The following is a 15,106-nucleotide window of genomic DNA, read 5'->3' on the forward strand; positions in this document are numbered from 1 at the left end:
TAACTAAGACAATGACTCCTGAAACTGCTGGCTAAGAATTGCCAGTTCAACTCATATCATCTGTGTGCTGCAGATGTGTGTCAACCCAACTGCTACAGTGCCTTCCCCACACTTTTTCTCTGTGGTGTGAATTGCTGTGTTTCAGAGAACAAGAAGAGAGAAAATGAAGCATCTTCCATACTGACTTCCAGAGGAAGAGGCAATCTCTTTCCTACCAAGGGTAAGCCCCAGAGGGGAGAGGCCAGAGGCCTGGAGGCAGCACTGCCACTCCACTACTAAGGGAAATTCAAGACCAATGATGAATAACTAGAGACTGGGAAAGAAGGAGGAAGAACAGAAAAACTAGGGAAAGACAACTAGACAGAAAGAGATGGGCAAGGAAAAAGCCCACGGCGAGGGCAAGGGACAGCCCCTGTGTCTGTGCATGTGCCTTCGAGGGCAGTAGAGGGTGGCTGAAGGCCACAGTGAAGGATCTAAGTAATACAATAACGGAAACAGGCTGCAAAGCAGGAGGATGCAACCTCCTATCAGACATCCCCCACCTCATGGAACATAGCATGAGGCTGGATCCCAGCATCAGCACTCGCCTCCTGCCATCCCAGCACTCTCAGGTATGAAACGCACATTTTATCATCGCACCACCATGGGTAAGGGAATGGAGTATGTGTTGGAGCAAGCCAACACTTTCACCACCATCACAGATAGTTAGGTAGCCCACAAAGCAGCTGGATGAGTTAATATTTCCACATTTCTTTTTCAGTTTACTCTTTTACAGAAAAATAGAAATTGTTAAATAGTAAGCTCTTTAAAGATTTTACATGCAAAGTCAGACATAAGGCACTAAATGTCTAAGTTGACATTGTCTGTGCAACCTTTAGCTTTTATGGTAGAAAGAAACCTAAATAATTTTAAAGTGTAAGGTATAATGCTTTTGGATTAATAAAAATGTTTCTAAGTATAACTGAAATGACTTCATTAAAATAAGCAATAACTTCTGCATTTGCAGCAGGTTATGGAGAGGAAGGCACTAATCCATGTGCTGCTTCATTCAACATGAAAAGAACCAGGTCACTAACCTCTAATCAAAAGTGGAAAACACATTGTTTTGCAATACAAATGCTAGGAGTTCCCTCTTTTTTCCTGGGACAGATAAATGAAACAAGAAGTCAGCTGTTTGGCTTTTTTTTTTGAAAAGAGGAATTTTGCCAGTAGTTTTGTTTACATAGCTCTCAAGTTTGCTGAAACTGTTAAAGCTTCAGCCAGGAAATTGTTTCTTTGTTTAGGTCTTAAAGGATGAGATTATACTTTTAATATTCAGGTCATGCTTTAGTTTCTAAGAAAAAAATCTACTACTAGAAAATATAACTGTTTACCACTCATATGCTTGGATGTGTTTCACTGACAGTCAGCCAAGGAACTCTGACACATGATATCATGGCTTTAACTCCAGTTTCTGGTGTTAATTTCCTTGGCGTCAAGTGGCAGAAATCAAAAGTATCTAAAGAGTATCTAAAGATCCTGTTATTTTTTTACTCAGATTTTGAAGTTGTGACCTCACTTTTCCAACCAGTTAAGCAGTAAACTGAAGTTAAGCCTTTGTTACAAACCTCAGGTTCTTCACATAGCTGTATATGAAAGCCTTGTCAGTGTCCCTGGTAACCTACCCTATCTGAAAAGATGCCTGCTCATCCCGATATCTGAAACTTAGCAAGAGGAGACAGAGACTTTTTTTGCCTATTTTCCTCCTTATACTGCTTTTTATGTTACCAAAACTTAATTTTCATGCTAGCCTCTCTACCCTACTTCTAATATTTCATATCATGGGAAGGCACCAACAGTAAGTAAAGAACCAAGCATGCATCCCAAACGCTGCACAGCTAACGGTGTGGCCAGAAGGCATGTGCCTCTTCCTCTTGGCCTCAGCAAAGCAATTCTGGATCCTGTGTGGGCGCTGCCCCTTGCATGCACACAGCTGCTTCCCCTGAACTCAGTGGTAACAGGCCAGGCTGACACTCCTGGCTGGAGCCAGCTCCCCAGTACAGCCCTACTTAAATCATGCAGGCACCACCTTAAATAAGCCCTTTTGGTTTTGGTGTCTGGTTTGGCTCCTCTGACTCGCCCAGACATGGGCCTTCTATTCACATTCACACTGAAGAAAGGCCAGCTGCTTCATGAGGACTTGGTAATGGCTGACTAGCCTGCCTTTCTTCCTGTTACACCTGGCATGACCTTCACATCAGAACTGGACTCTTAGGAGTCCCCACAAATCCTGACATTTAAGTCCAACATACACATGGCATTAATTTTCTACATCACTTCATCTGGGAAGCAAACAACCTTTTATCTTATAACCTCTCTTCTGCTAAATAATCCTGTATGTGATGACCACTAATTTCCAGCCTCTGACAATCGAATTTAATGGGCAACTACCAAGGCTCAGAAAGCATCCTAGGGACAAGTTATCTACTGCACAGGCTCAGGATACATCAGCACTATACACTCTGCTGCTGAGCGAGGCGTTGGGACAGCATCTCATCTTCATCGCCTCCTGTTTACCTCTTCCACTCAGTAGAAGGGGATGGAAAAAAGATAACTGGCATAATTTTAAAATTCAGCTGGAAAATAATTTGTTTTGTTTTTAATCTGTAAAATCAGGACCCCTTTTTTTTTTTTTTTTTTTCCCCAGCAGAAAGTGCTCTAGCCACTGAAGGTATCTCACCGGCACCGTTTCTAATTCTCGCTCAGCGGCACACGGCCGCCACCTCCTGGCACAAATCTGATTTCATGGGGTCCCAGAAAGTACAGACTCCATCTCTGGCAGGTCAGTGCCTACCGAGCCAGCTGTAGGCAGACCCGTGGGGCTCTCTAAAATGCTTTTTATGGAGAGTTCCCTTGTTACATGTATTACCCTTCCTTGGACAGGAAAGTTCACCCTTTGTTTCCTGTCAGCCACGCCAAAAAAGTGACTGTTAAAATTACTGCTTACTTGCAAGGTTGGGTAAATCTCCCCCTAAAACTACAGCTAAACACTCGAAACTATGCTTCAGTCAGCTATCTTTTGGTAGTTACTTCTCTAGGAATGGTACCACAGCCTTTACAGCTCTTCTGTCTGGTTGGTCACACTAATGGCTTCTGCAAGTCTAGCCTCCTTGAGGGGTAAGCCTGGAATGGAGATGGGGTTAGTCCTCTCTGCCTGCAGGACCAGCTCATCAGCCAGGCTTATGGAGCCTCACTGCTGAACTAGATTAGCTAAAGGAGGAAGTACATAACCTTGGATGCTTCCTGGTTTCGATGGAAGAGGATGGGAGGAAAAAATGCTGCTACCTCAGAAGGATTTTGCAGTTGGCCGAGGGCTGGGCCACATGCAAGAATTCAGTCCTGTCCTACTGCTTATGACAGAAGAAGCCCTGGGGTAATGGTTGATTGCACCCAGGGCTTGTAGAGCTCGTATTGTTTTAATTCCCCTCTATTTATCTTTGCCTCCCAAACTTCCAAAACTTCCTAAATTATAATATATATGTCTTTATCAATGATTGATATGTGATTCTCTAGCACATCTCTTGATAAATATTCTCAAATATGAAAGTACATGCAGTCAAAAGTAGTAACTATTAACCAGCATTTGAACTTACCATTTTCACAGATCTCCTCAAAACAGGAGGAAACACACCCTGAAGACCAGCAGGATCCCATTTATCCCAGTTGCTTAAGATAACATCAGGTTTTGTTTAAAGTACATTCAGCTTAGCACCACCCAGTTAGGAATCCACTGAACTTAAAAACCATAACAGGCCCATTATGAAGAGCCAAAAGAAAGGGAACAGTCTTAGTATAATATGAAGTTTATATGGGACTAGATTAATTCTTTCAATATAGAGCTGCTTTATCAGGCAACACTATTCCATATCCTGCTGGGCTGCAAAGACCTAGATACCTACTTGCAGGACACCAGAGCACCTTTAGGCTGAATCCCAGCAGCATCAGTTCATTTTCTTCACCAGACTGCACTAGAACCTTCCTCTTTAAAATATCATGCCCTAAATACCTACATATATATATATATATAAAATACCATGTTCTAAATGCTTCTAGCCAGCATCAAGCAAGTCCTGTAGAGCTATGCCAAATGGGCACAGCTGCCTGTTGAAAAGTGAAGTTTCCCCAGCACACAGCTGCATACTGACCTGATGTTCAGCCATGAGAGCATGGGGGTTGTACCTCCACCCACAATCCACACAGTGAAAAACACGATGAGCAGAGTTGTTGAGAACATCATTTGGTGGGAGTAGGTAGCAGTATCTCGTATAGCCAGAGCAAATGCCATGGCTCCCCTGAGACCTATCAGAAAGAATGAAATAACACAGCTTCAGAAGTGCAGCCGTGACTGTGGATAGCACAGCACCTTTCCTTGATCCCTCCTGCAAAATGTCAGGCAGAAAGCACTGAGCTCCAGCAGGTTTTAATTTCCTCAGATTCCCTGATAAATTATGCTCTGAGATAATTTACAACCAAATGTTGTAACTGTCCTGGTTTCTTATAGAATCCACAAGTGCTGTGAAAAGGTGTAAATACTTCCAGAAATTAACAGGAAAGGAAGACAGAAACAAGTTGTGGACAACAGCAAGACATCATGTGAGTCAAGCAGCTCCCTGAATCCAGATGAAAATTCAGACTTTTCTAGTTGAATCCATAATTGAAATGTGAGTTCTTGACATGACGTTTTTATCAGCTAGAAAAATACTCTAGTTAATTACATGGTTACAGGCAGACTGTATCTCTCCTCCTCTCCTCTGCTCCCAGTTATGAAACTTCACTAGCAAGAACAAGCCATGGCATCAGGCCATCTGCAGACTTCTTATGTAAAGGAATCACAGGATGGTTAAGGTTTTAATGAATCCCTGGAGTTCATCTGGTCCAATTCCCCTGTTTTAACAACCCTGCAGTAGGTTGCACAGGACCACATCCAGATGACTTTTGAATATCTCCACGGATACAGATGCCACAACCTCTCTGGGCAATTGTACAATGCTTGGACATAGTAAAAAAGGTTTCCTGATGTTCAAACAGAAAACCTCATGTGTTCCAGTTTGTGCCCATTACCTCTGGGCCTGGCACAGGGCACCACTGAAAACAGCCTGGCTCTATCCTCTTTATACCTTCTTGTGTACAGAGGATTCCCTGCAATTTCTGGAGGATGCACATGTTTGGACACACAATACATAATTTGCCTTACAAACTTAAACAGTCATCTGTGTGACAGAAATTACAAGGCAATTTAAGTCAAATACCTTTGTCCAACTAAGTGGGAAAGGGCACCGGTAAATACATCTCGATTTTCTCAGCAGGAATCTGTTTCTGCACAACGTGAACATCATCTCAGCTAGAAACAGCCTTCTGGAAGGGGTACATCCCAACTCTCCCAAGTTCTTCACAAGCACTTCAAGTGAAAATGCTCTATTCCCAACATGAGGTGCTGCCTGCTGTGAGCATTTCAAGGTGTCACCCACCCCAGACATGGCACACTTTCTGTAAAGGCTGAAGGGTACATGATGGCATGCTGCAACAATCAGTAAACCTTCCCTTTAGGATGCATGAACGTGGATCATAAAAACAGAAGGTAACACAGTCGATTGCTTACGAGTTAAAATTAAGACTTTTTGCATTGCCCAGAATTTTTGCTCTTACCTGAAAACATCATCATGTGCTGAAAGCTCCAACTGATCTTATGCCTCCTGCCCAAATTCAACAAGAAGGAGAGGGGGTAAATATGTGCAGCTCTGCCCAAAAAGATTGCAACCTGTTTGCAGCTGAGGGTTAAGGATTTATTTTTGTTGAGGTATACAGTTTTTAGTATCTGGCTTTAATATGAAGCTTCTGTTTTAGTGGGAGATTTACATCATGATATCAAGCGTTCTTCCTGTAGGTGTGCATCTAAAGCAGACTTTCCCCAATTTTATGCAACTTGTGCATTTAAAAGTGATTGCACAAAATGCAAATTTTTACTAATATAACTAAGTTTTTAGATGCACAATGAAATTATATCTAGTATTAAAATGACCAGTTGTACAAATGAAGACTTTGTGCTGAAAATTCGCACTTTAAATAATTATCACCACCACCACTCAGTTTTGAGTTTTGGAACAACAGAAATGCAGTCCTGTGTACAGAGGGGAAAACCAACTTAAGACCAGCAAGTGGCCACCCCATTATGACTCCTGCAGAGGCAAAATCTCCTATTGGCTAGCAAACACCTACCAGTAAAGAGTTACTAAGAATATAAATCCAAAAGCCATTTGTCAGCATTAGAATGAAGTTGAAAAGAATAGTGAAAGAGTATTGCAGAAATATATGACAGTAGGTGGTAAGCACCCCCAGTGTGGTGCAAAACATCCAGTGGTTCCAGTGAAGAAGCAGAAAGCTGAAAACAGTCTCCATGGTATAAGGAGCACTTTGGGAAAAAATAGAGTGGTGGGCTGAAATCCTGTAAAATGCCAGCACGGTCAGAAGCCAAACAAACACTGATCATTTGCTGCTGGGATGGGAACATTAGAAGAATAATAAATCTCCCATGGAAAAGAAATAAAGAGAGTATAAGAGCTCTAGACACCACTGCGTTATTGCCATAGCTAAAGCAATGCAATACTGTCAGCAGGGAATATCTCTAGGAAAATCAGATTTTGATTATTACTTTGTACAATAACCCTCATGCAACTATTCCAAACAACTGCTATACAAGTCCTTTTGAGGACTGCAGAAATCAGACATCAGAAGCCATCAAGAGTAATGTATGTAGACATAATAGCTAAGATTTTGCCAAGGATGCTGAGGCTCTAGCTCTGCCTTTACAGTCCAGCCTTTCAACAACTGGTGATGTCTCTACATTTCACCCCTGCAAGCTGTTAATTCAATGGGGACCACAGGTGTTGAGTAAAACATGGGTGCTAGTACTAGATGCCCTCCTCACAAAGGTAGAAAAGCACTCAACAGGCAACAGAGGCTAAGTGTAGTGGTAGAAAAATACGTGGAGAGTGTATTAAAAGGCGAGTAGGTAGAACAACAAGTACTAAAAACAAACCCAGGGCTGACAGCACAACTTGAGAGAAGATGGAAGGCCACACTAAGCATGAAAAATTACATTGCTTGGTATACCAGATGCATCTATTCTATTCATATCTTTATCCAATGTCTGCAGGGCTCTGGAGCATTTCTAAGGTCAGAAAAGTGGATGGGAGGAAACACAGGAGAAAATTTATTACTATTCCAGAAAATGTAAATGGCCAAAGGAAAATAAAGACAGTGTGATAAATCCTGAGAAGTAGTAGAGGAAACAGTAGAGAGAAGAGGAAAGAAGTACATCTCATACATGGCCATCTTTATATGACCTTTTACAGTGTTTTGCCTCCATTGCCATTAGCCCTACTCCTACGACAGGCAGAGGGAAATGAAGACTGGAAAATTAGTTCCCATTTCTTCATGCATACTTATAATTCTGCTGAATTTTCAAGCAGCCAGGTATATAGTGAGGTGAGAGTTACACAGTCCATTTCAACGGGGGCAGGATGCAGAGCTTACATGAGTATGACTACTACAAAGTGTTCCGTTCTGCGGAATTTGAGAGTCAGATACCAAGTCAACCAGAGAAAATGGCAGAACCTTTAAATGTGTACCCTTCATGTCATGGTCTGCACCCCAGCTCAGTTCCTTTCTCCTCGCATCACCAGAGACGCCAGCCTTGGGGACATTGCTCATTAAAGATGATCTATTCACCCACATTCCTTTTTATGTATTTGAAGTTTGCCCCTTACTTTCTCAAGGGGCCATTGGAAGCAGAGAGAAAAATGAATCCTTTTCCAGGTCTCCAAAGTTCAAATACAAGAACACAAACAGTGTTGGCTGTCAATGGCCAAAGCATGCACTAAAGCATACTCATTTATTTATCTACTGAAACAATATGGCTTCTAACATTTAGGTACAGAGCCAACAACTGTGTGGCACAGAGGCCTGAGGGCTTTGATGTAAGGTATAACCAAAGATTTTTCTCAAAATTATTGTGCCTGTGAGACATTAGGGAAACTTAGGCCAGCCACCATTCTCTGTTTGGTAAAGCCAACAGACATCACAAGTTTTTGGGCCCATAAGACAATAGAGAAACCTCACACAATGTGAAAAAGGATACAAAAGCTCCAATAATGAAAACTGGACTGAATATGTGCTTCTGGAAAGTAAACAGTGCCAAGCCCATATAAGAGAATATGAAGTTCTCAGCCAGGAAGTGCAACACCTCAAAGAGCTAGAGAGAAAACCATCACATGTTAAAGGCCAAGTAAAAAAGATGCTGTAAAAATAAAAGTACATGGACTACTACAGCAATGCACTGTAAAAAAGGTAAAAGACATCCTTGCCTGCTTTGTGCGACTTCTTGATTCGACTGACAGGTTATTGTATGTATAATGTGCCTGGGTAATTCCACAGAAGAGGACAGCCACCACACCTGTGAACAGAACCACATGTAAAAATCAGCCTATTTACTGTCAGCTCACCACACTTGCCCTTCACAAGCTCCATTTAATTAATACACAATTCCTAACCTTGAGATTCTATAATTCTTCCATTCAAGTGAGTGAGATACCAGGAGATGGTGTCTGAACCAAACCATGGCCTTTGTTATACAGTGAGCTGCAGCTTCAACACTGAACAGAATGCAAAAACACCCAACAACCCAACTTTAACCACAAACATATTCCTCGTTGAAAAGCTTCAATGAAAAAGTGGAAAAATGGCTGCTGAGATGGACTTCTGTCTCCACATACTTGAATCCAAGCAACTCACCAGTAAATCCACAAGCTTCTGCAAGCAAGAAAGTGCTCCAGGACATCAGGAAGAAGAGAGCCGTTTCCAGCAGGGGGAAGCAGTGCAACTTGGTAAACTTTGTCACGTTAAGTCACTTGTTAAGGGATCAAAAAGAAATAATTTGGCTTCTCTGTTCCCAGAGGATTTGTGAAAAACACTTTTATGAACTAACAGCCCATGCTTGTTAGAAAACAAAGCACTTTTGATGCTGAAAAATGCAAATTCCAACACATCAAGGCAAACTTCAGACTCAACTTGCAGCAATCAGTTTTGGATATTTTTGTTGTTTATCCATGACACAATGGATATATGTCCTTTATGTACATGTGTGGCTCCACCTCTTAGTGGTAATATTATCTTATTCTATGGTTCCCTTTGAAGTACTGGCAAGGAAGGGATATACACCTGCTGTTCCTTTTAGACTGTGTGGGCCTTGGCTTTTCAGGGAATTGGTGGGGGAATGATGTTTTGTTCCCCCTGCCAACCTCAATTATGAGTCCCACTCCCACCTCCAAATAAAGCATAAAATGCATTCAAAAGCATTTAATTTACAGAGCTTTTCTTGACTACAGCAACCCTAACACCAGTGAGATTCACAAGAATTTTTCTTCTCAGATTTGTTACTAAGTCTTTTCCAGCAAACATGGCTACTTCAGTACTTTTAAGGCAAAACAATTTCTGCCTACAAAATGTATTACCTCTCCTTGTGCTGATGTGTTTTAGAGAAAAAGCCAACTCAGACCAGCTCAGTGTTTCAAAGCAAAGAAAAACCAAGTTCATCTTGCAGAGGAGAGTAAAACCTGAGGAACATCAAAGCACACACTGAATTAACAATTCATACAGCTACTGAAGAAGTGGAACAGATTTCAGTAGTGTTAAATTTAGCCCTTCAGACACTACAAAAAAAAAAAGTTGTTCACCTATTTACAGAATCCTTTTGGTGTTTTTTTTTCCTAAGTGCTGCTCTGGAGCAGGTAAACACTGAACAGCACACTGTATCTGAGGTGCAAACAGCTATGCACAGTTCATATGAAGGCAATCAGTACCAACTCTCCAGTCACACCTACTTCTTGCTGACATCCCCTGCTGACTTGGACTAGGGCAAACATATATTCCAGACACACAGCTATGACCTTTGTCAGAAGGTTGCCCTCAAAACAAAGCCCAGAGCATCATAAAAAAAAAAAAAATTAAATTCTGTGTTGGCATTACACCAAATATAAAATGCAGCATACTTTTTAAGCAGCTATTAATTCTGCACAGAAACCATTTCTAAAACTTTTGAGCTCAGCTGATTTCCTCCCCACCACTTCCCCTAAACAGATGTAAGATCATGCTTCTGAGACAGCAACACCCAACATAAAAAAACCTGGAACCCATTTCCCCACAGAGTTCTCAGATATTCCCAGTGCCTGGCTCAAGGGAAATTCATGGATGCCTAAGGAAACTGGATAGCTACAGTCACTCCAAGGGAGAGGAGGAGGAGGTTCAAACCTGTTCCCCTGAAATTAGGCAAGGGTCCCTGTCAGAATTGGTTCCTTATTTCCAGTCTTTTCTGGCAGTTTTGTGAATCAAACGGTTTATTCCCCTTGCTGTAATTGTAAGTAACCATACCAAAATATTTCATTAAATCTGAAATTAAAACCTGTGCTCATCCTTTTGGAGGAAGATCAAGGTGAGAGAAAGGCAATAAAAGAAAAACATTTCATTATTTCTTATAATTGGTCAAATTGAAACATTAACTGAAATGAAATTATTATTTATTTTTATTTTATTTTTTCTTAACCCTTTTCTTTATTTGTTAGACATGGCCATGTATTTCACATCTTTTCAACCAGTCAGATGCTGCAATTTAGTAAAAATATACCATGTGGTACTACAACTTAACTATTTAAAAAAAAAAAACACAGGCAGCTTGAAAGCTGAAAGCCAGAATAAGTCCTTGCATATTATATACATCATTTGGAAACCATGTATTCCATTTATTCTCAAAGGACAGTGCATGACTGCATGAAACCCCTTACTCAGAGAGGTACAGATATAGGTACTTCAGGCTAAAGGAATATTAATCCATAATTTATGGGTTCTAATCAGCTATGAATAGTAAAATGCAAATTTTGTTTGCTTCTACAGCATTGCGTGACATTAAGGATGTTTCCAAAAGAAAACAGTCATATAATTAAACAATCAAAGAAAAAAAACAAAACCAAAACAGAACAAAAAGGAAAATATCCCCACCACACACACAACATGCCACCACAGAGGCTTTATTCTGAACAGCCTCACATCATCTTCCTGAGCACAACCATTAGAAAAAGCAAGGATTAGTTGCTGCTTCAGAAGCATAAATTTACAAAACGGATCTGAATGCATTTCAGCCTTAACTAGTAGCCAGCCAGCAAGGCAAAACCCACAACAACTGCATTTGAGCAGTGAGAGCTATGGATGAATGAAAGCCTAAAAGCCAAAGGAAGAATCGTGGTTCTGGGTCCCCTTGATTGCAGATCAGTGGAATTGAGACTGAACATTAAAGCATCAACAGCACATCTTCCCTGATATCCTTAAAGGGTTTCCATTATGTAGACATGCCAGGAAAATCTGGACAGTGCGTATATAAGACACAGTCCAGACATTACTGCTTCAGAGTCACAGGTTCATGATCATTGTACAAAACATCACATTTTACCCCTTCCAGAAATAACAGATTTTGCTGAAGACAAATCAAATACCATTTATCATAGGAGATGTCTTTCAAGACTAATAATAAGAACTAGGTTTTCTAACTCCATAAAAAACTAAACATTATTAGGATTTGCCTGTTAATGGCCCTCCCTTGGTTTGTTGCAGCAACATCACTAAGATTTCTACTATGGTCTCAGTTTTATTGGAAAGGGTTGATTTCTGTGGGTACCTATAATGTCTTTCTATAGAAAAGAAGTGACATGAATACTGGCCACATCTTAATACTGAGAATTAAACAAGCTAGAGTTAGTTTTGCTATAATGGGAAACAGAAAAGCCCTGATAATATCCGTATGTGCCACCTCAGCTGGAATAACCAAACATGAAAAAGGATATCAGAGCTGTCACAACCCCTGTCACTGCTCCCATCATGAAAGAACCACTGAATATTCCCAGAAAAACACCAACAGACTTGAAAAATGCTGCAGCATCAAAAGCATGGGTATTTTCACCTGTTGGCTGGTAGGCAACTATAGATCTAGAAAGAGAGAACACAATGACAAGTTAGAAGTGGCATCAGAAAAAAAAAATTCTGTAACAACACTACCTGAGCCACAGAGAGGCAATCCCATTCTGAAGGCATCTGTGTCATTCTGGCTTATGCATGCATTAGGGGCCTTGGGAAATGTTTGCAGTGGTTACCAATCCAGTTAAAGGCAATCCATTTAAATTTAAAATAATGTTTCTCAGAAAAAGCATTTATTTCAGACAAATGCCAAAAGCCATTTAGTAATTTCACAGTAGAAATTCACATAGTTACTTACGAGGATAATACAATGGCAACAGCATCATTCAACACACTCTCTCCAAACAGAAGGGCATAGAGATCGACATCAGCATGCAGCTCATTAAATATTGCTAGCACGGTAACTACAGAAAGAAAAGAAGAAAACAACACTGGAATGACTGTATGTGCTGTGGAGCAGACTTTACAGTTTGGGTAAAGCAACACAACCCAGGAATTGAAGTATGGGATCAAAACTAAAATGGGAAGCCATAGCCATGTTTACCCACAAGTAAGCAATTCCTCCATCAGTTTTAGGGCAGCTCCACTAGGAGGTGGCTCTTTTGTCTTCCCATCTGCAGTGTTCATAGCAACACCCCCATGATCAAGGGGCATGGGGCAGACAAAGCCCTTCTACCAAAGCCCTGGTATTATTTTAAAACATGTTCCATATAAGACAGCAAGCAAAATGTTGTGCAGCTCTTCCTGCTTTTAAAAGCTGTTTGGATTGTTGACACAGGTTTATTATTTCAACCATTGTAAAACAGTACAAATAATCCTAAGTGTTCCCTTAAGTATACACTATGCCACAGGTGTGAATTTCCACATAATTTAAAAAGGACAAGAGTGCTAAATATTTATAATCATTCTTTCAAGAAAATTCTGAGATGAAAGACCATGATCTTGAAAATGTTCCCATATACACACTTCAGAAATCACATGGTGATTTTTTGCATAAATTGCATGCAACCACCAGCTGTTCAGAGCTCAGCTCAATCACAGGAGCTACTTCCCTTTTTCACACTAATCATCACAAAGCACCTCAAATAAACTGCTTTAAATATCAAGCTTCATAACTTCAGCACTCCCCACCCTGGCCCCTGACCTACAAACTGATCTGTCAAGCAGAGACTTCAATGTGAGCCTGCTTGACTGAAGGATGTCTACATTATTTGGCCAAAAGCTGAAATTACTTGGCCAGAAAAACGTTCTTCTGCCTTAACTTGTGAAACATGAAGTTGATCTGAAAGAGGAAAAAATCCCCCACCTAAAGAACCTAAAAGCTTCAAATATTGCTCCTAAATTACCCATCTCCAAAAAATGTAGCTGAAGAAGGAAGTCCTGCTACCCAGAAAAAGCAATAATTCCATCTATTTGCAGTCTTAAACTTGATGCATACTTAACAAGAAACCACCTAAAAAATATATTTAAGTATTTGAACAGGAGAGTTAGACTTTTCTCCAAATATACCATGATGTCATACCAGTTCAGTCACAAATCAGCAGAGAATAGCTTTCAAAATGCTCAGAATTTGCATGCATTTCAGAGAAGAGGTTCAGAGATAGTAATCTGACATAACAGAAATAGAATCCTGTTAATATACAGCTGAAAATCCTAACAATATGGTTATTTTGGAAGGTTATTAAAAAAGTGTTTATCAAGCTACCTGGATCAGTGGCAGATATTATTGCTCCAAAGAGGAGGCAGTCTGTATAATAGAATTTATCAGACAGCTGACCCACCAACTTCATTAGTTTCACAACCCCATACATGAGATTCCTGAAGAGAAAGAAGATAAAACATTCCAAATTAAATAAGCTGGTTCACTTCAGGCAGGCCAAGGAAAAGCACAAGCGACAGCATTTCAGATAGGTTTCTTTTTGCTCCAGCTCAATGGGACACTGCCACAGTGTAGCACAAAGCACTCAAAGTGAACTTTCCCCTTTTCCCTATGAAGCAAATCAAGTAATAAATGATCCAGAAGACATCATATAAAACCAGTAAGCAAAGTCTGAAATCTTCACACAATTAGCTCAGAATCTATGTGTGTCATCCGTTTTCCACCAAACTTTCCCTGCTCAAAATTCCCCTTGGTATTATTTCTCCCAACACAATACACAGGTCAAAAGCTCTGAGGTAAGATTAGTCTATAATAATAGATTATTTCTCTAATGAAATTCTTTGAGAGACAAGCCAAGGTCACCAATACAATTCAGGATTTCTGTTTTTCAGAATATCTGTATACAAGGCACAGTAATATGAGCAGCTTAAGAGATTGTAGGCAAGCAAACCAACATGACCAGCTATCTTGAACTAAATGTGTGTGTATATGCATACATAAAATATACATATGTAGGCAAAGAGAGAGAGAGTGTTTTCTCAGCTTAAACTTTAGTGTAGAGAGGAGCAGATATCAGAGTTCACTTACCCAATAATAAAACAAGACACTGCTGTTCCTAAAAAAGCGTAAGCCAAAATGGACCCCAGATTCCTGAAAAAGTGTCTCTGCATAGGAAAAAGAGGTTTATATACTTTAGAAAAGTTATATTGCCCATTCAGAACCATGTAGCACAATATTTCACTTGCATCAACACACAGAAACACACCTCTACTTCAGAGAAACATTTCAATTACTGCTACGTGAATTCAATCCAACTTCAATAAATTGAATAAGCCAGATCTGTGCCATGCATTAGATCCTACAAGACAGATCCTATTGACAGAAACCAGCACCAATTCATGATGCCCTCAAGCAAGACTAGAATCTAGGCCCTTCTGCCATTAAGGGTCTGGCACATCTCCACTGGGACTCAGGATTAGGTCTGCTTCTCAGCGTAATTTACTGCATTTTCAACATTTAAGAAGGACCAAAACAATTCATAATAGAACATATTTTACTTTAAATGAAACTGACATTAATGTCTGGCTAAGTCCAAAGAAAAACAAATCAGAAAAATTAAGTGGAGTTTAATACATTTGTACTCCAAAATATATGTATTTTCTCTTAAAC

General features: G+C 40.2%; 1 protein-coding gene across 1 annotated transcript in view; it reads right to left on the bottom strand.

Annotated features, from left to right (window-relative positions):
• The window catches only part of SLC9A7 (solute carrier family 9 member A7), a 68,200-nt gene that overhangs the window by 20,030 nt on the left and 33,064 nt on the right, over nucleotides 1-15,106 (bottom strand). Inside the window, exons 4-12 of the mRNA XM_005516505.3 lie at nucleotides 14,525-14,601; nucleotides 13,763-13,875; nucleotides 12,356-12,461; nucleotides 11,928-12,069; nucleotides 8,830-8,935; nucleotides 8,403-8,491; nucleotides 8,177-8,290; nucleotides 5,686-5,797; nucleotides 4,185-4,338 (exon numbers count right to left, since the gene is read on the bottom strand). Coding sequence (XP_005516562.2) covers nucleotides 4,185-4,338; nucleotides 5,686-5,797; nucleotides 8,177-8,290; nucleotides 8,403-8,491; nucleotides 8,830-8,935; nucleotides 11,928-12,069; nucleotides 12,356-12,461; nucleotides 13,763-13,875; nucleotides 14,525-14,601 — 1,013 coding nt within the window. The remainder of the gene's footprint in view (nucleotides 1-4,184; nucleotides 4,339-5,685; nucleotides 5,798-8,176; nucleotides 8,291-8,402; nucleotides 8,492-8,829; nucleotides 8,936-11,927; nucleotides 12,070-12,355; nucleotides 12,462-13,762; nucleotides 13,876-14,524; nucleotides 14,602-15,106) is intronic.

The sequence above is a fragment of the Pseudopodoces humilis genome, chromosome 2 (assembly GCF_049639895.1).
Source record: "Pseudopodoces humilis isolate 2021_Gansu_Grassland_sample_001 chromosome 2, ASM4963989v1, whole genome shotgun sequence".
NCBI classification, from domain to species: domain Eukaryota; kingdom Metazoa; phylum Chordata; class Aves; order Passeriformes; family Paridae; genus Pseudopodoces; species Pseudopodoces humilis.